Genomic DNA, 18,886 nt, shown 5'->3' on the forward strand with positions numbered 1-18,886 from the left:
GTGGATTATGAAGAAAATCTTTGTTGGTGTTTAAGAATGTATTGTTGAGAATCTCGAAGAATATCCCTGAGGCCGTTGGTGTTTTCAGTCGTCAATATACTTATTCTGTCATCTTCCAATCAAGGACCAAGTCGGAGATGTCTGAAGATAGTGACAACCCATCTCCAACTTGGGAATTGAAACAAACCCAAGTATATCGAAACCCATTCTTTCACATCTTTTGTGATATATCTGATATGATAAAACTTATTAGCTTTTATAATTATGCCCGCATTTACAATTAAGAGTTCCACAAAAAGCAGCACTTACATTTTCCGTTCGTTACTTTGTAAAAAAAAAATCAGAAGAAAAAAATCATTATTTCTGAAAATCTAATATTTTATTGTTTTGATATTTCATCACATGTTTGCTCTTTTATTCATTTATTTCATGTTTTAGGTCCAATAATCATGAAGTTCACATCTTTCTTTCGATTTATATTGAAGAGAATCCAGTCTGGCCTTTGTTTAACTTCTTTTGGAGTGAATAAAAAGAAAAATTTTTTCATCATCCCAAATAGGTTTATAACATAAACTATGTTTATTTGTAATATTCTCTTATAAGTTTTTGAATGTTAAACATCATCTTCCATGTTTTCTCCTATATTGTTGCCAGCCAATAATGACTTTTATGATTTTGGTGTTAACCGATGAAGGTTGAAAATTGGAATGTTATGAAGGGCATCCTGTTCAACCAGAAAACAGCCAACTCATGATGAGAACAAACGATTTTCGACCTGCATGCTCTAGAACAGAGTTAATAAGGTATCTTATACAAGAAAGATAGCCATATTCCCCTGCAGTTGAATTTCAGTGTTTCGAAGCATAAATTCTTCATAGACCGAAGTGGAAAGAAGTTGATCTGTCCCCCACCCCCCAAACTTCTCTGCCCCTTAGTTCCCTTTCCTGGCCCCAATTGTCTGAGTGGCAGCCATATTAGCTCCAACTCGCTCTAGTAGGCCTGGCCTGTCATTGGCATTGCTTGTTTTCAGTCGTGGTGAGCACGAAAGCTTGTGTATTACCTCTGAGAGAAAGAACAGTGCATATTTTTGAGTGATTGGACTGTTTTCTGTTATTTTAGTGGGATTTCTGTTTGTTTGATCAAGTTAAATAGTGCCTGTTATTTTCATTTTGGAATATATAGGTAATTTGTGAAGGTGAGACTCAAATCGTGTCCTTCGTAAGAATACATTTTTGTTCGGTTTGAGTTCAGATCATTAGATGTAACAAAAGAACCGGATATTATTGATGATTGTTCAAACTTTAAGCCAAATGCTGCTTTTCAAAAATATGTATTGTGTCCATTTTTATGATTAATGATCATACCTTGAATGGTATAAAGCCTACAGTCCCATGGGAGAAGACGTGACTCTATGCTAGGCTGATTTTAGAATTATGAGTAATGGATTTTGGGACAACCTCTGATTCTTAATTGCACCTTTCATAATTTGAAACCTTCGGTATATTCCATTGGGACATGAGGTCTTTCTAACTATAGAAAATATAACAATCTGCTACCGTCGCCCAGTTACTCCATGGGTTTTAACGTTCTACTTATTCATCAATTATCAATAAATAAATGAAACATTTTCAGTTGAAATATCATATATGTAAATACAACATACTTAAAAGTATATATTTATAGAATTGGATCAAAGAAATTTGTCAAGCTTCTGAAATGGTGGAATCATTTTGGTGTTGATTTCTTCATGTTCAAGCTGTTTCATTCAAAACTTATAATTGGCATATTACAATCAATCAAGCAAAATTCAACAAACACTCAACATAAATTATCTCAGCATTAACTGTTATTTGTCATCTCATTGTGATTGAAAAGTATCTGAAGAAGAGAGTTTAATTTATTCATTTGTAAATAGCTATGATAATTATCTTTTCTATAGTTTGCATATGTTCAATAAAAAAAGTGTCATGAAGAGTAAGGAAATGTTGAATAACATTTTATTAATATTAAATCTACGCCTCAAAAATTAATCATATATGCAAAATATACAATAGGACAATAGGTTCAAAATTAGATATTGCCCATTTTTTCACATATGAATTTCTTTCAACGTTCAAGGCATTTTTCATTCAATGTAGAATCTTATCTAAATAATACAATTAGTACACTTACACCAACGTATATTCCAATCATAAAAAAACTTCAAACGCATTTACAGGAATCAGTTTCAACTATTTCATGAGTATTCTTTTCAAAAATCAGGTATATTTTCAAGTGTTCTGTTCGATTTTTCAGCGCTTGAAAGAATTCAACTTGAAATACATAATTTGAGACTAGATGCACTACAAAAAAACACTGAACGAACTAAATCTCTTAAGTATAGAGGGTAGTTTTTCCAACTTAGCTAAAAAAACACCGAATGAATAAAAAAAGCATAACAAAATGGAAATCTATTATCAGACTGCATTGATCCCTCCACTTGTATTCTAATTTGATGAAATTTAAACATTTATGGAAATATTACAATAATTTAATTGAAAATTCAGTGAATCTGAGAAAATAATGTATAATACTCGTAGAGAAGACTCATTTCAACACTGGTTCTTGAATTCATGGAAAAAAAGCAATGCTTTCTGCAAGTGTATTTTAAATAACTATTCATTGTTGTTCAGTTTCATTGAATTATGAAATAGGATCAGTACAAACATTAGGATCATCCTCAATGTAAATATTACCCATTGAGGTGTATTTCCACTTGACGTCGAAATTCCTCTCCATCAGAAATTCTCACCTCCTCGTTCTTTTCGATGTTCTTGGAAACCATTAGGGCCTTCACCTCCGGGATCTTTTGTTATTTGAAAAGTTGAAAATTAGTGCTACCAAATAATACAACGATGCCTATCTTATGTTGGGGACGTCTCAAGTGCTAACCGACCACAGCTGTCAACAGTCCCATTGTGCTGTTTATTTTCGTTAGACCCATCAAAATGTGATTTTTGACACTCTTTGTCAATGCCAGTGCTCACGATAATCAAATGAAAATAATGTTTTAATTTTTAGTCTCGTTCAAGAGGGAAGTTGCTGTCAGTCAGTAGATTGCTTAAAAAATGTTGTGTATTGAGGTTTTAAAGGAGAATTTACAGGTCGAATTGAACCTGTTGGGGTGGGATCATTTTATTATTATAAGGGAATCTCTCTTTTTATTTTTGTTTCATTAAAACATCGAAATTTTTGATATAAAATAATTTATTCCATTTCTAAATCCATTACATTTGAAAATTGTTCTGACCCCGCATCTTGTGCATTTGAGAGCTCATTCATTCATGCGTCTCTGAGAATTTTTTATTATTTTGAACTTAAAATTACTTTTCTTAAGGGTTTTCCAATAGAAATGATACAGTTTGAAATGGTCATAACGGCTTTGAATATTTTTTGACATTTATTATGATATAAGGAATTTAGAACATTTTTTTTAATCATTGAGAAATCTGAAAGAAGGACTACAATTTATGAAAAATTAAAATATCTCAAAAATGGTATATTCTGAGCATGTGAAGCTTCGAATGAGTATGGATTCATTTATTCTAGAGTATTCCATTAGAAAAACCATATGTTTGGTCGTTTACATGTTTTGGTACACCCTGTGTATTTCCAAACCTTTTGAGAAAGTAGCTCTAGTGGAGTTAATGAAAATTTGCGGTAATTTCATCGCTCAACCTTAATAGAGCGTCGCTTCGATGGTGGAACACCCCGTATTTATAAGGTGTTCTCAATAGGAGAGGAAATGAGAGATTCCTTGGATAATTTTGAGAAAAAAGTCCTCGAACATGGACCCGCAAACGCTTTGTTTTTGAGTGTTTCTTGTAGTCTTATATTTTTGTGATTATTATACCAGTTCATCGAATTACAGATCTGGTAAATAAGTACCAAAATTTATCACTTATTCATTCATATGGTATGGTATAATAATCACAAAAATATAAGACTACAAGAAACACTCCAAAACAAAGCGTTTGCGGGTCCATGTTCGAGGACTTTTTTTCTCAAAATTATCCAAGGAATCTCTCATTTTCTCTCCTATTTGAAAACACCTTATACATACGGGGTGTTCCACCATCGAAGCGACGCTCTATTAAGGTTGAGCGATGAAATTACCGCAAATTTTCATTAACTCCACTAGAGCTACTTTCTCAAAAGGTTTGGAAATACACAGGGTGTACCAAAACATGTAAACGACCAAACATATGGTTTTTCTAATGGAATACTCTAGAATAAATGAATCCATATTCATTCAAAGCTTCACATGCTTAGAATATACCATTTTTGAGATATTTTAACATTGAAAACCACTACTTGATTTGAACTTGAATTGATTTCAAGTCAAGTAGCTTGAATATCAAGTCAATTAGCTGGAATATCAAGCCAAGCCGTGAATCCATGGTTTCAATTTCAAAATAGTTGATAGTTTTGGTTCTTGTGGACAATAATTTTTTTTATTGATGTGCACACTACACAATAAAACTGTTGAAAATCAAGTAGCTTGATAGAATGTAATTAATTTTTCAAATACTTGACTTAACATTGTAAAACTACTACTCAACATGATTTCAAGTCAAGCCAAATTTCGATGGAGTCGGTATTAGAGATTCACGGCTAGATTTTGTATTCAAGCAAATTGACTTAGTTCGACTTGAAATCAAGTCAAGTGGCTTGCATTAGAGATTCACGGATTGACTTGATATTCAAGCAACTTGACTACGCTCGACTTGAAATCAAGTCAAGTTGCTTGAAAATCAAGTCAAGCCGTGAATCTCTAATACCAACTCCATCGAAATTTTGTATTTAGTTGTTAAATAATATAAGTATAGACGTATTTACTAGCTGAATGAACTGAAAAACTACAACTTGACTTGAACCTGATCTCAAGAGAAGTAGCTTGAATATCAAGTGATAAATCTCTAATCTAATGCCTTCTTTTTGCAATGAAATAAACATCTATTGATTTCTCGTTTTTCAAATATTAAAATGAAACCTTTTATTGGAAAACTCTTCAGAAATCTCTCCAGATATTGAAGAAAATTAATATTTCCAAACATCTCAACCCCCAAGATAACACGTCATGTTAGATATTCGATTTCACAAGCAGCCATCGCCATTTAATCTGACGCCATGATCCCAGCGTCGTTTTTCGACTGCTTTAGGGGTTGAAATCCCTCTTCCCCCAATCGCATATCGAGCGTAATCCATTCCCCGTTCTTTCACCCCCCTACGGAAACGATCCTACCATTTTTCAAGATAGCCGAAATAAGTTGGAAGGAGGGTTTGAACAATAAGACCCCAGCTATAGTTCCACCCTCCAGAGGGTATGATATAATTTTTCAACGTCGGAAGTTTTCACCATATTGCGTGAGATTAGAATCGTGACCGAAGAAAAAAAAACGACCCGCGAAACACGTAGAGGAAATTAATTGAGAAAGGAAAACACAGTGAATTTTCCACCACGGTTCATTACTTCAACCTGTTTCGTAAAATATCTGAAATTTTTTAAATCACGAAAGCACAGACGTGGAATCAGCAGCTTCTATAAAGGGTGTTTTTTTTCGGAGCTATAGAACTTCAAATTGCAATAAAACAACGATGGATTATTCGATTGACATGAATTTTATTTATTCGCAAGATAATCTTGTGGCATTACATTTTAAATATGATTTCTGGCATATGACCGCCACGGCTGGCTCGGATGTAGTCCAATCTGGACGTCCAATTTTCGATGACTTTTTCCAACATTTGTGGCCGTATATCGGCAATAACACGGCGAATGTTGTCTTCCAAATGGTCAAGTGTTTGGGGCTTATCCGCATAGACCAATGACTTTACGTAGCCCCACAGAAAGTAGTCTAGCGGTGTTAAATCACAAGATCTTGGAGGCCAATTCACAGGTCCCAAACGTGAAATTAGGCGGTCACCAAACGTGTCTTTCAATAAATCGATTGTGGCACGAGCTGTGTGACATGTTGCGCCGTCTTGTTGGAACCACAGCTCCTGGACATCATGGTTGTTCAATTCAGGAATGAAAAAGATAGTAATCATGGCTCTATACCGATTACCATTGACTGTAACGTTCTGGCCATCATCGTTTTTGAAGAAGTGCGGACCAATGATTCCACCAGCCCATAAAGCGCACCAAACAGACAGTTTTTCTGGATGTAACGGTGTTTCGAACTACACTTGAGGATAAGCTTCACTCCAAATGCGGCAGTTTTGTTTTTTGACGTAGCCATTCAACCAGAAGTGCGCTTCATCGCTAAACAAAATAAAATGGACGTAGTGCGCGATACGTATTCCGCACAGAACCATTATTTTCGAAATAAAATTGCACTATTTGCAAGCGTTGTTCAGGCGTGAGTCTATTCATGATGAATCGCCAAACCAAACTGAGAATAAATCACTTGACAGCTGTTAAATCGATCGCTATCTTGAACAGTAATGCCAACATAAAGTTATATACCTCGAAAAAAATACGCGTAACATCCGCCGATGAATTAGAGACCATATATGCTTTTATACAGTTATGTGGCCTCCAAGGGCGCAATTGGCGTACGAATGAACGAGCGCTCGCAAGCAGCTTATACACATTTATTATTCTTCACTGAGTTTAGAATGGTTATTCATTCTATAGGCGTTCCTAAATTTGAGTTACAAATGAAAATTAGGGATTCACAGGCTCCTCAAAAATTGTTATTATTTTATTCAGATCTATATTTATTTGCCTTTACTGATCCTCAATTGGCAAGTGTTGAGAATCACTGTTATTGTCTCAACTGATAAATGAAGTTCTATTGTTATAGAAAGTTTTCAATAACTGAATTCATTAAGCATGAGAACAAAAAATAAAGAATTCAAAGTGAAGAAAGAACTTGCAGATACATCAAATTTATATATTTTTTTTTCGAATTTCTGAAAAAACCAACTCTAATTCGAAAATCGCCGGTAGATATTAATTATTAGTTTCTATATTCATTATTTACTTGTTGTTATTCATGCGTGTTGGAATATTTTCAGGAAATAATAAACAATGGTGTAAAATTTAAAATTTCAAAGCTTCTAACGGTCTAAAACACGTCTTATACTGCTTGAGAGCTCGTTCCCTGAACAAATCGCTCCATCTTCCCTGTTCATAAACATGATAATCTTCGAACAAAAAAAAAACTTGGAAAATTGAAATTTTCGAGTTAGTTTCTTCGAAATATTATTTCCCTAGCAAATTTAATTGAAATTCATTAAGCTGGAATTGGTTACCATCCAGAGTCTTTCCGTCTGTAGGTAGATACATAGATGACACTTATGGAGATTAGAATTATTTGTTTATATGTTTATTCTGGTGTTTGGATGTCTATTTTGCAGAATAGGTAATTATATACTTAGGCAAATTCAAAATTACGAATTTTGCAAATAGGTGTAGATTAATTTCTATGAATAATCCTTGTTGATCGAGTCACCAGAACCTGTGAAAAAAAAAACCACCGATGAATAATCAGGTGCGTGTATTTGTACCTGGGCCTAAATTACCTTTTTCGGTGATGTAATTATTGTCGGCCATTTTGCCTCAAAGGAACTGTGATGGGAGGGTTTTGATCGGATCAGTTGTTACATATTACACAGGCCCAATAGAATTGGAATTCTTTTAATGTGGACGTAGAGAGGGGGGACAACGTGGATTTCCAGAGCTGATTCCGGTGTTGAATCAGGTAAAAATTTTCGGACCGGCCTCATTCGATGTTTGATGGGTCTATTTGTTGTTTTTTATGGTTCGCACCCATTGTCGATCATGGACTTGTACAATTGGTTCGGTCGGTTTGTACTTTTTTGACTGTGAATTTTGTTTGTTGATTCGTTCGCCTTCTTGTGGACTCATTGGTGCTTTAGTTTTATTGGATTATTATCGAAAAAGGTAGGACCAATATTTTTTTTTAAATGTGGAAAACCTAATTTATATTTCTATTCAAATTCGACTTGATAGGAATGTTCAAACGGTATTTTCTCATTACTTTGAGAATTCCTTCTAACTTTATTATAACTTATAATGAATATTGCTGTTTATAGAATAAAAAACAAAGAAAATACGGTTCATTATTGATTCGTTTTTGTTAATGGGAAATATCGATTTTCTCGTTGAGACCTATCTACATAATTTATGACAATTCTGTTACTTCGGACATGTTGTTTCGAGTTTTTCAACTGGATAATAATAAACAAGTCGTAAATTCATATAAATGGCACGACAGTTGAGTGGTGAAAATGAGCTTTGTAGAATTGTAGATTGGTATGAAGTTCTTTTTCATTTGAATGTACTTATTGTGTTTTCTTTCAATTTGAAACGTTCGATGTTGTACTTGAATTCTTTTTGATATATTTATATTAATTATACGATCATTTTTTGTCAATTAGAATCTGAAAATCAAATAAAGAAGATCTTCATCCTCAAACAGTATGAAAAATGATAACATTTAATACATAACAAATTTAATATTTTTATTTACTTATCCTTCGGTTCTCGAGCATTTTTCTCAGGATGTTTCTATTATTTCTCTAATTCTGTAGCTAATCCGTTCATTCTTCTTTATTTTGTAGAACAATATCGTGCGAGAATATCTCAGAGTCACACAGATTTCATGGTTATATTTTATTATTATAACTTGGTACTCAAAAATCTCCTGCCAAAGATTTATCTATTATCTGTCAATTTTGTGATACGGAAAACTGTTCTCCTTACCCACATTTTCCAATGCTAAAATCACTTAAAGATATGCCATGAATTTCAATGAAAAATCAGTGAATTAGAGAAAATAATAATAATGTAATACTCGTACAGACCCCTTTTTTTTATTTTGCTCTTTTTTTTGAATTTTGAAGAATATCACTGCCTCCAGCTGATACTGATATTGAATCTACACATACTTTTTTGTTTTAAAATGAAATGAATTTTTTGTATTGCTCACCGTCATTTTTTTTATGAAACACCCCCATTTTGTCTCAATTTTCCGAGTACTCTAGCTGAGCTGATTCCAAAAATGTATCACATATTGATTCCAATTGGTACAGGATGAACAAAAGTTACAATAGTTAAATTGACAATATTATCAAAAATACTTATTGTCTAGCGGCAATAAACAAATAACGAAATTTCACAAAAAACTAGACGACTATGTTTTTTTTTTAAATTGATAAGAAATAATTTCTTTCATATTCTGCCTGCTAGACCACAAGTACCAAACATGTTTGGAAACAGCTCATTTTTATTAATCTAAAAATGTAACAAACTACAGGGTGTTACATTCAAACCAATTGCCGCTAGACAATAAGTATTTTTGATAATATTTTCAATTTAACTAATAAAGAATGTTACGCGTTACTTTATGGGCACACACAAAACTATTGTATTTTTGTCCACCCTGTACCAATTGGAATCAACATGTGATACATTTTTGGAATCAGCTCAACGAGAGTAATCGGAAAATTGAGACAAAATGGGGGTGTTCCATAAAAAAAAAATGACGGTGACGTCATTACTCGAAAGTTATTCACCCTGTACATTAGATTATTATTTTAAAATACGGTAAATTAAAAAGAAATCGACGTGTTTCAGGATTTTTTCTTAAAATGGTCTGTTCAGCTAAAAATGAATTTGTTCCATACTTTACGGACACAGTGTATATTGCTGCGGCCTGCGAAGATGCTAAATACGATATTTTTCTCAGCAAAATCCTAGCACTTTCATTTTTGAGATTTTATTCGAATACCGCCACTCTCAACTTCATCGAAAAGTGTTTAAAAAAATTGCAATGTTTTTTTTTTTCGTCATTCGATCTCTATTTCCATGGCAACATCATCAAAATACGAATTTCGTTTCAGGTGAATATGTAGTCAAGGCAGAACCAGAAGAATCGGATTTGATTGCAGAATGTGGTTCACCCCTTGGTCCTCTGCCTTTGGAGGATCTCCCTCTGCCCCTTGAAGAATTTCTTCTGGATGAGGCTCTTGGATTGGTGGATCTAGACATCGAACAACTAAAAGTGAGTAAAGTAATAGTTCAATTGATTGATCAAAGTAAAATCTCAGTTTGAGTGAACGGAAAATATTGCCTCTAGATCGACTACTTGTTACTTTCATTTCTGAGGTCAGATATATACCTAACTGAGAATGGAACGGCAGGATGAATTTATCTATCACTCGAAACAATTGAATTGTAATAGAAATCATAACTTCGTTGCAAATATAGTATGAATCAACATTTTTTGAAAGCTTCAGAATTTTAAATAATAATACAAGATTGAAATATTGTTGGAATTGATTTTTTATTATTATAATCTGGTAAATAATTTCATGGCATTCATTTTTCGAGTATATATACAGGGTGATTAACCGAGATGGCCTATTAGACGTTTATGGAAAACTAATCATAATTTTGAGCTGAAAATATGCATATTGGGGTTCGAGACTTTTCTCTAAAATATATTCAACTTCCGGTTATACCGGAAACAGGCTACTACTTCCTTATTTCAAATGGCACACCCATTATATTATTGCATCATTAGATAGATTTTTGACAACAATTTCGGCAATATGCTCTATGCCATACATACAAGATCATGATCTTCTTATAAACACCCTGTACATTTTTGGTCCAAACCGCAAACAGTCTTATAATACTTCGCATATGCATAATCTAATAAGAAAACAATTTTTCCGAAAAAAGCTTTTTCTGCCAAAATATCCAAAAAAATGTGAGTCCTCGTCGCCACAATTATTTTCATAAGAATTCCATTAACTCATGAACCGTTGAGTTTTTATCCAAGGTATGGCATATTGCCGAAATTGTCGTCAAAAAATCTATCTAATGATGCAATAATATACTGGGTGTTCCATTTGAAATGAGAAATTAGTGCTTTCGGTATAACCGGAAGTTGAAGAGCCCAGAAAATATTCTAGGGAGAAAGATCATTGTCTCAAAACCCAACATGCAAATTTTCAGCTCAAACTTATGATTAGTTTTCTATAAACGTCTAATAGGCCATCCCGGTGAATCACCCAGTATAAACCAATGACCACATAAAAAATAATCGAGAGGAGTTAAGTCCCACAAACGAGGGGGCCAGTTAACAGGACCACTTCTAGAAATAAAGTTATTATTATTTTACCTATGGAAATTTTTCATTAACGAAAGTTTCCAACCATTAATGCCCTCCAAATAATCGAACTATAATTGAAAATGGCGAGAACAAATCCTTACCTTTGCTAAAAAATTTTCAGGACGAATCGAATCTTGACTCAGTCAATTTAGAAGAAGGAGCAAGCGGTGCAACAGCTGAGGCCGCAAGTTCTTTGCCAGAGATCCCTGATGTTGTTTTACCCCAAGATCCTGAGGAGAGTTTAGACGACCTAACAGACATGATTCAAACTCCACAGTTCCATCATCCTCATCATAGGGCATTTCAGGTATTTAAGAAACATATTTTGCTTTTTCTGGAATTTCGTTAACGAAACGTTGAAAATTTTGTATAATTCGTTGAAAAAACCAGACTTATGGAATGAATCTCAGATTTCACACCAAAAACGGATTTCTGAGCTTATCGAATAACCACCGTTTTCTCCTGATATGACTCTGTGTATTCCCAGTTTTGATGCTTATATTTCAATGAATAATGCATATTTTTTGAGTAGTCCAATTCGTAGCAAATTATTTGTCTTGACGTTGTTACTTTCTCTTCGAATAGCATCTGTAATAGGTAAATATTTGTACAAACTTTCGATCGAACAGAAAACTCTTAACAATTTGACCTTTTCGAAAATGATGAGTTACTCCTACTCAAAAAATGTATTAGCGGTGTTTGTAACAGTTGCAATGTTATTTGTTAGATGCTACAATGGTCTCTGTATGGGTTAAAAGTACTTCGAGTACACCCATAAATCAAATTTACCCAATTTGTTTTGGTTAGCCTCAGTTGCTCCTACATTTCAGACTTCCTGTAGGCTTAGGACAATTGGTCGGTACCTTTCTGTGAACCTGGAATGGACCTTTGGGAATTCAAATACCAAATAAAAGAAACCAAGAAACCTACTCATTCGAATCGAAAAAAGGTTCATTCAATTTTTTTTAATTTAATTTCGTTATTGGGTTATTCAATTATTCCAATTTTTCATTATAGATTTGGCGACATTTTTAGTTTGTTGGTTATTAGTTCATTTAGTTTAATTTGAATCCCAAACCGAGTTGAGCATTGTTTTAAAGATATTCATGCTGCATGTCCAAAATTCAAAGAACAATTTTGCATGAAATGGATGAACCGTTGTTTTACCATTTTTTGTATAGCTGTTTTGCTGAAAGAGTTCATAAATTAGTTCTTGAAATGTAAAATTTAGTTAGCCAAACGTCGAATTTTAGTTTCTTTCTGTGTTTTCCGAAAGTCACAGACTACTCCACACAGTTAAAATTGCAGTTTTTCCTCATTTAAAATTCTTCCTCGGTAACTCTTGAAGTATTCATTTTAGATATAGGGTTTGCTTAAGTAACCCCCACTATTTTTGTACGTAGAATCGACTGAAATAATAAAAAAAATATAGGTTCTAATTTGAAAATCTTGAGTTTTGATGAACTTGAATTGCCCAAGTTCATGATCTTCTGATAAACACCCTGTACATTTTTGATCCAAACTTCAAACAGTCTTATAAAACTACGTATTTGCAGAATCGAAATTGAAAAATATTTCTTCGAAACAAACTTTTTCTGCAGAAATATCCAAAAAAGTGTGAGTCCCCGTCGCCACCATTTTTTTCATAAGAATCCCATTAACTCATTAACCGTTGAGTTTTTACCCAAGGTATGGCATATTGCTGAAATTGTTATCAAAAAAGCTATTTAATCATGCAGTGAAATACTGGGTGTGCCATTTGAAATAAGGAAGTAGTAGTCTGTTTGCGGATAACCGGAAGTTGTAGAGACCAGAAAATATTTTAGGGAGAAAGATCATTGTCTCAAACCCCAATATGCAAATTTTCAGCTCAAAATTATGATTAGTTTTCCATAAACGTCTAATAGGCCATCCCGGTGAATCACCCTGTATTATCTTCGAGAATCCTTCGTCACTATTATATGTTGATCCTAACATTATGCAAAGTCTCAATTTTTCCAGTTCTGGAGATTTATCACCACACACAAATTCTGTCTCAAATTCTTCACAAAGAACTTCCGAATATTTATGTTGTCTTGAAAGTCAAATAATTTTCATCTGTAGTGCTGCTTTATTACTCCAACATGTAAATTTCCAGCACAAAATTATGATCAGTTTGTATGTATTGAAAAATGATCTTTTGACCATTTGTGTAATCCTTTCGCATAAGAAACTTTGCCTTCTTTTAATATGTTGCTAGACTCAAAGCTCCTTACTCAACCGAACTCAGTAATAAAGAAAAATCAATTAATAATCCACTATTCAAAGGATTTTTCGATAACACAGAACAACAGATATTGTGGTGCTAGCGATTTTTTAACTTTATTGAATCCTACTCTACTTAAAACACAAACTGCAAATTTCAGAGGGTTAAATTTATTCCTCTAGATATTGCAAAGATTTAAAATAAAAATAAACCGAACATCTATTCAACTAAAGTTATTTTTTCAGAGTCGAATGCCCTTTATGAGAACTATGAGCATGGAACAGAGATGGCAGGATCTGGCAAACCTCCTAAGCTTTCCGGGACCGACAGAAGGTGGCGCTATGCATCATCCCTTCAGTCACCACCATCCCCTCCATAATTACAACCATACCCATCCTCACAGCATGGGTTATGGAACTGAAGCGACTCGCGGGGTACTTTTGCACAACGCTACCCTTGCTCCGCCTATGGGTGACGTCAATGCGACTGTGCCTTTCAATAATATAGGTAAGGGGCGTGGCTTTTGAAAAATAGGAGGGTACCACTCAGTGGTATAAGGGAATAGCAACTTTTCGAATGGAATTTCATCCATTCAATGTAATATATTTCATATAAAAAAACTAATAGGTAACTATACTAACTGACAAAGAAACTGCAACACCCAAGAGGAGCTGTTTAAATTAAAACGTTTTTTGTGAAACATAGATAGTATAGCAAGGAGTAAATGATTGAATTAGGAGAAAAAAGCGTGAGGTTTTTTTCATGGAATCAATTTTTGTTACCTAAATATTGTAGTCGTTTTTTGCAAGTTCTTTAAATTTTACAACAAACCAGCTGTTCGAGGAGATCCAGAGTCGATGTTTTGTTTTTGTTAAAATGCCTAGAGCACGTGTACGCGGAATTTATCGCCAGCCAAGTGAATTTGAAATAGGTCGAATTATTGGTCTATGGGAGGCGGGGTTGTCATTTCGAGAAATCGCTAACCGTACAAACAAAAATCCAACTACTGTTATGAGATGTTGTCAAGCGTGGTTTGATAATGCCCAAAATCGAAGAAGAGTAGGCACCGGACGTCGAAGGGGCACAAATGAAGTTCAAGATCGACGTCTAAGACTTATGGCCATTAGAGACCGATTTGCGACAACTCGATCTTTGGCTGATGAGTGATGAGGAAGCCATCCTGTAACTGTCCGAACAGTTTACCGCCGGATAAGTTTTTTTGGACTGCAACATTATCGACCCCATCTTGTGGTACTTCTGACGGTTGAGCATCGCCGGCAACGATTACAGTGGTGCAGAGAACGTCAACATTGGAATGTGGAATGGCATCAGGTCGCCTTTTCTGATGAATCCCGATTCTCTTTGGGTGCAAATGATGGCCGAAGAAGAGTTAGACGACGTCGGGGAGAAAGACGTGAACCTCAGTTTGATGTTGAGCGTCATGTACACCGGACAGTAGGCGTTATGGTATGGGGTGCTATTGCACATGCAAGTAGGTCACCTTTAGTCTTTATTCGAGGTAACATGACAGCGCTGGGTTACCTTCAAGAAATAGTGGAGCCATATGTTCTCCCTTACCTTAACCGTCGCGAGAATCCAATATTTCAGCAACATAATGGCCGACCTCATGTTGCCGAGTTGGTTTAAATTGAAATTTAAACAGCTCCTTCTGGGTGTTGCAGTTTCTTTGTCAGTTAGTATATGAAGGAATATTGGAAGTCAAAAGTATGTTGTTTTAATTTAGGTGGCACAAATTTAGGAAATGCAGTTGCTACATCAATGAACCTGACAAATAGTAGTGAACCTATGGGAGAATCAAGCTCAGCTCACCATTATAAGCTGGAACCCAATCATGATGTGATGTATTACCAGGTTGGTAGCTCAAGAATTGTTCGATTCACCAAGCGACAGCAAATGCAACACCTCGATCGAAATTTTAAATTTTTGAATTTTTAAAGAATTATTCAAAACCCTAATATTTGTAAGATTGGTTAATCAATATTACATAGAAGAATATTCCAAGATCTTGCATTGGTTGTCTCATGAAAAATTCAAACCATATTATATAAATATGAAATAATATCTCAAAAGCCAATTCTCTACAATTGTTTAATCAATATTATATATGTTGATGTGATTTCTATAGATTCTGTATAAACTATTTCATTGAAAATTTCTGGAATTTATTATTAACTGTTTTCAATTTCAATTCCAGAATAACGGTACTTCAGAATTCAACCAAACCGATGGATTTCTTTCTTCAATATTAAATGATGAAGATTTGCAGCTTATGGATATGGCTATGAATGAAGGTAAAACATAAAACTTTTCGATTTATTGACTTCTATTGCTCATTATCATTATCAAACTCAAATAATTTTGTTTCCGAATCAGGCATGTATACGATGAGAATGCTTGAGAGTAACAATACAGCCAGTGGCAATGTTAATCTGTGTGCTGGAGTTGCCAGTGGCACATCTTCAATGAGTAGATCTGAAATGGAAAGAGTCGATACTTCGAGTGATAGTGCAGTTAGCTCCATGGGTTCTGAAAGAGTCCCATCTTTGTCTGACGGAGAATGGTGTGATGGAGGATCAGATTCCGGACATAATATTGGTGAACATTATGTGACTGATTACCAAGCGTAAGTTTTTTTTCATTTTTCCAATTGAGAAGTCCCCGGTCTGATGCACACATGGCGATGTTAGTATTAAATCCATATGATTTTTAGTTAGTACCAACCTTCAAACGATAGGTGTCAAAATTTGACAGCAGTCCGACCATTAGTTTGTGAGATATTGCGTTGTGAGTGTTGCTACTTTTGTTATTTGAAAAAAATGATTTCGTGTTCTGATAAAATATTGCTTTTTGAGGGGAAAAATACAGTTGAAGCAAAATCTTTGTTTGATAAACAGTTTGCGGGGTCTGCACCAGGAAAATCAACCATCATTGATTGGTATGCTAAGTTTAAACGTGGTGAAATGAGCACCGAAGACGGCTAACGCAAAGGACGCCCAAAAGAGGCCGTCACCGACGAAAGATTGAAAAAGTTCACAAAATACTTTTGAATGACCGTAAAGTGAAGTTGATCGAGATAGCAGAAATTGTGAAGATATCATCTGAACGTGTATATCATATCATTCACGAATATTTTTACATGAGAAAGCTGTGTACAAAATGGGTGCCGCGCGAGCTCACAATCGATCAAAAGCAATAACGTGTTAGTTATTCTGAGCAGTGTTTAAAGCTGTTTAAGTGCAATAAACCTGAATTTTTGCGTCGATTGTGTCAATGGATGAAACATGGCTCAATCATTCCGGAGTCCAATCGACAGTCAGCTGAGTGGACTGCGCACGATGAACCGAATCCAAAGCGAGGAAAAACACAACAGTCAGTTGGCAAGGTTATGGCATCAGTATTCTGGGATGCGCAAGGTATAATATTTATTGATTACCTCCAAAAGGGCCAGACCATCAACAGCGATTATTATATAGCGTTATTGGATCGTTTAAAGGATGAAATCGTCAAAAAACGGCCCCATTTAAAGAAACCAAAGGTGATGTCTCATCAAGACAATGCGCCGTGTCACAAATCAATGAAAACATTGGCAAAATAGCTTTAATTGGGCTTCGAATTGCTTCTGCATCCACCGTATTCGCCAGATCTGGCCCCCAGCGACTTTTTCCTGTTTTCAGACCTCAAAAGAATGCTCGCTGGAAAGAAATTTAGCACCTATGAAGAAGTAATCGCCGAAAATGAGGCCTATGTGTTTTACTATGGTAGACCGGCGACTTTCAATTTGCCTCTTAACATCTTAAAAAGGAGTCTAAAATCATTTATTTAATTTTAGGAAATACAGACCATATGATTATAGCTACTCGAACAGGCAGCACACCTTAAGCACTTCTGATCCTGGCAGGCTACCAGTGGCACAGAAAAAACATCAAATGTTTGGAAAACGTTATTTCCAGGTAGGAAAATAATTTTTTCGGCAACCGTCCGGGAAGTGCTCACTTCCCGGACGCTTTTTCTCTGAGAAAGTAGCATTTCCCGGCCTAGTCCGGAAAGTACGTACTTCCCGGACTAGGCCGGAAAAGAATCACGTCGTTCGTGTCATTGTGAATATGAAAATCTTGGTAGGGATATTTTTAATAAATGCAGTTGATCATTACCATAGCAACCGAGATAACGGCTGACAGTTCATATGAAATTAGTTGTCAAAAATTCGCATGTTTTTTTATAGCAATAAAATATGGAAAGCAGCAGCGATAGTCTTATTCTACACGGTTGCCGAAAAAATATTGTACGCAACAAGCCCGAAAATGGTTTTTTTGGACTCGCAGACTTTTTTTTTGTCTATTCGTCCAAAAAAACCCTATTTTCCGGACTAGTTACGTAAATTACTATTCTGCTAATCGAGCAGTATTAAAAATAAATCCTTTCTTTTCAGGAACAAGGATCTGCTGCTGCTATGGGACAACAACCTCCACCGCCTGTCAAGTATGAATACAGAGACACTTCGGTTCCAGCCACATCATTCAGTAATATTCCTCATCAAGTGGAAGAAGATGGGGCCAAGCCCCCAGAAATGAAATATTCCTGTACCATGGAGTTCAATCGTCACCATCCCATCGTACGCAATCCCATTTCTCATGTTGCCCATAATCACACATACAGTTTACCACCAGAAAGTTCGGGAGTTATGCCAAGGCCCATGTCCAGGGATAAGACCAAATCGAAAAAGAGTCACGACGAACACCTAACCAGAGATGAAAAGAGAGCCAGGGCTCTCAACATACCGATTACTGTCGACGATATAATCAACCTACCAATGGATGAATTCAACGAAAGATTGTCCAAGTTTGACTTGAGCGAGGCTCAACTGAGTCTAATTAGAGATATAAGGAGAAGGTGATTTGAAAATTTTATTTAAAAGTGTTTTTTGTATAGTTAAATGTTATTATTTTAGGGGTAAGAATAAGGTAGCCGCTCAGAATTGCAGAAAACGAAAATTAGATCAAATCAACACTTTGGCAGATGAAGTGAAAGAAATGAGGGATCGTAAGATGAGACTGAGGTCCGAGTATGATTATCACAGCAATGAATTGAAGAGGATGAAGGACAAATATCAACAGCTTTATCGACATGTATTTCAGGTATTCTGAATAAGTAATAAGGTTTTGAATATATGTTTGCACAGAAAGAGTAGAGTACAGTATATTCTGGTAGTCGATGTAGGCACATTATGAATATTTTCCATGGCATCTAACACTCAAAAACTTTATTATTTTAATTATGAAACAAATACCCTTTCAGAACAATAAAGGAGTATTATTTATTTACAAATTAAAAAAGATCAACCAGTTATAACCTCCAAAATTCTGTCAATGAAAAATTTAGTTGACCATTGATAAGTGTCAAGCGGTCCATAAATACGAAGCAGGTTACCTGT

The 18,886-nt window shown here is 34.9% G+C and overlaps 1 protein-coding gene across 2 annotated transcripts in view; it reads left to right on the forward strand.

Moving 5' to 3' along the window:
- The window catches only part of LOC123686046 (segmentation protein cap'n'collar), a 58,574-nt gene that overhangs the window by 37,937 nt on the left and 1,751 nt on the right, over positions 1 to 18,886 (forward strand). For both annotated transcript variants that reach the window (XM_045625997.1, XM_045625998.1), the window contains exons 4-12: positions 9,913 to 10,073; positions 11,311 to 11,496; positions 13,680 to 13,941; positions 15,179 to 15,306; positions 15,650 to 15,746; positions 15,829 to 16,078; positions 17,285 to 17,405; positions 17,885 to 18,345; positions 18,404 to 18,590. In XM_045625997.1, the coding sequence (XP_045481953.1) occupies positions 9,913 to 10,073; positions 11,311 to 11,496; positions 13,680 to 13,941; positions 15,179 to 15,306; positions 15,650 to 15,746; positions 15,829 to 16,078; positions 17,285 to 17,405; positions 17,885 to 18,345; positions 18,404 to 18,590 (1,853 nt within the window). The remainder of the gene's footprint in view (positions 1 to 9,912; positions 10,074 to 11,310; positions 11,497 to 13,679; positions 13,942 to 15,178; positions 15,307 to 15,649; positions 15,747 to 15,828; positions 16,079 to 17,284; positions 17,406 to 17,884; positions 18,346 to 18,403; positions 18,591 to 18,886) is intronic.

This window comes from Harmonia axyridis, chromosome X (genome assembly GCF_914767665.1).
Source record: "Harmonia axyridis chromosome X, icHarAxyr1.1, whole genome shotgun sequence".
In the NCBI taxonomy this organism is placed as follows: Eukaryota; Metazoa; Arthropoda; class Insecta; order Coleoptera; family Coccinellidae; genus Harmonia; species Harmonia axyridis.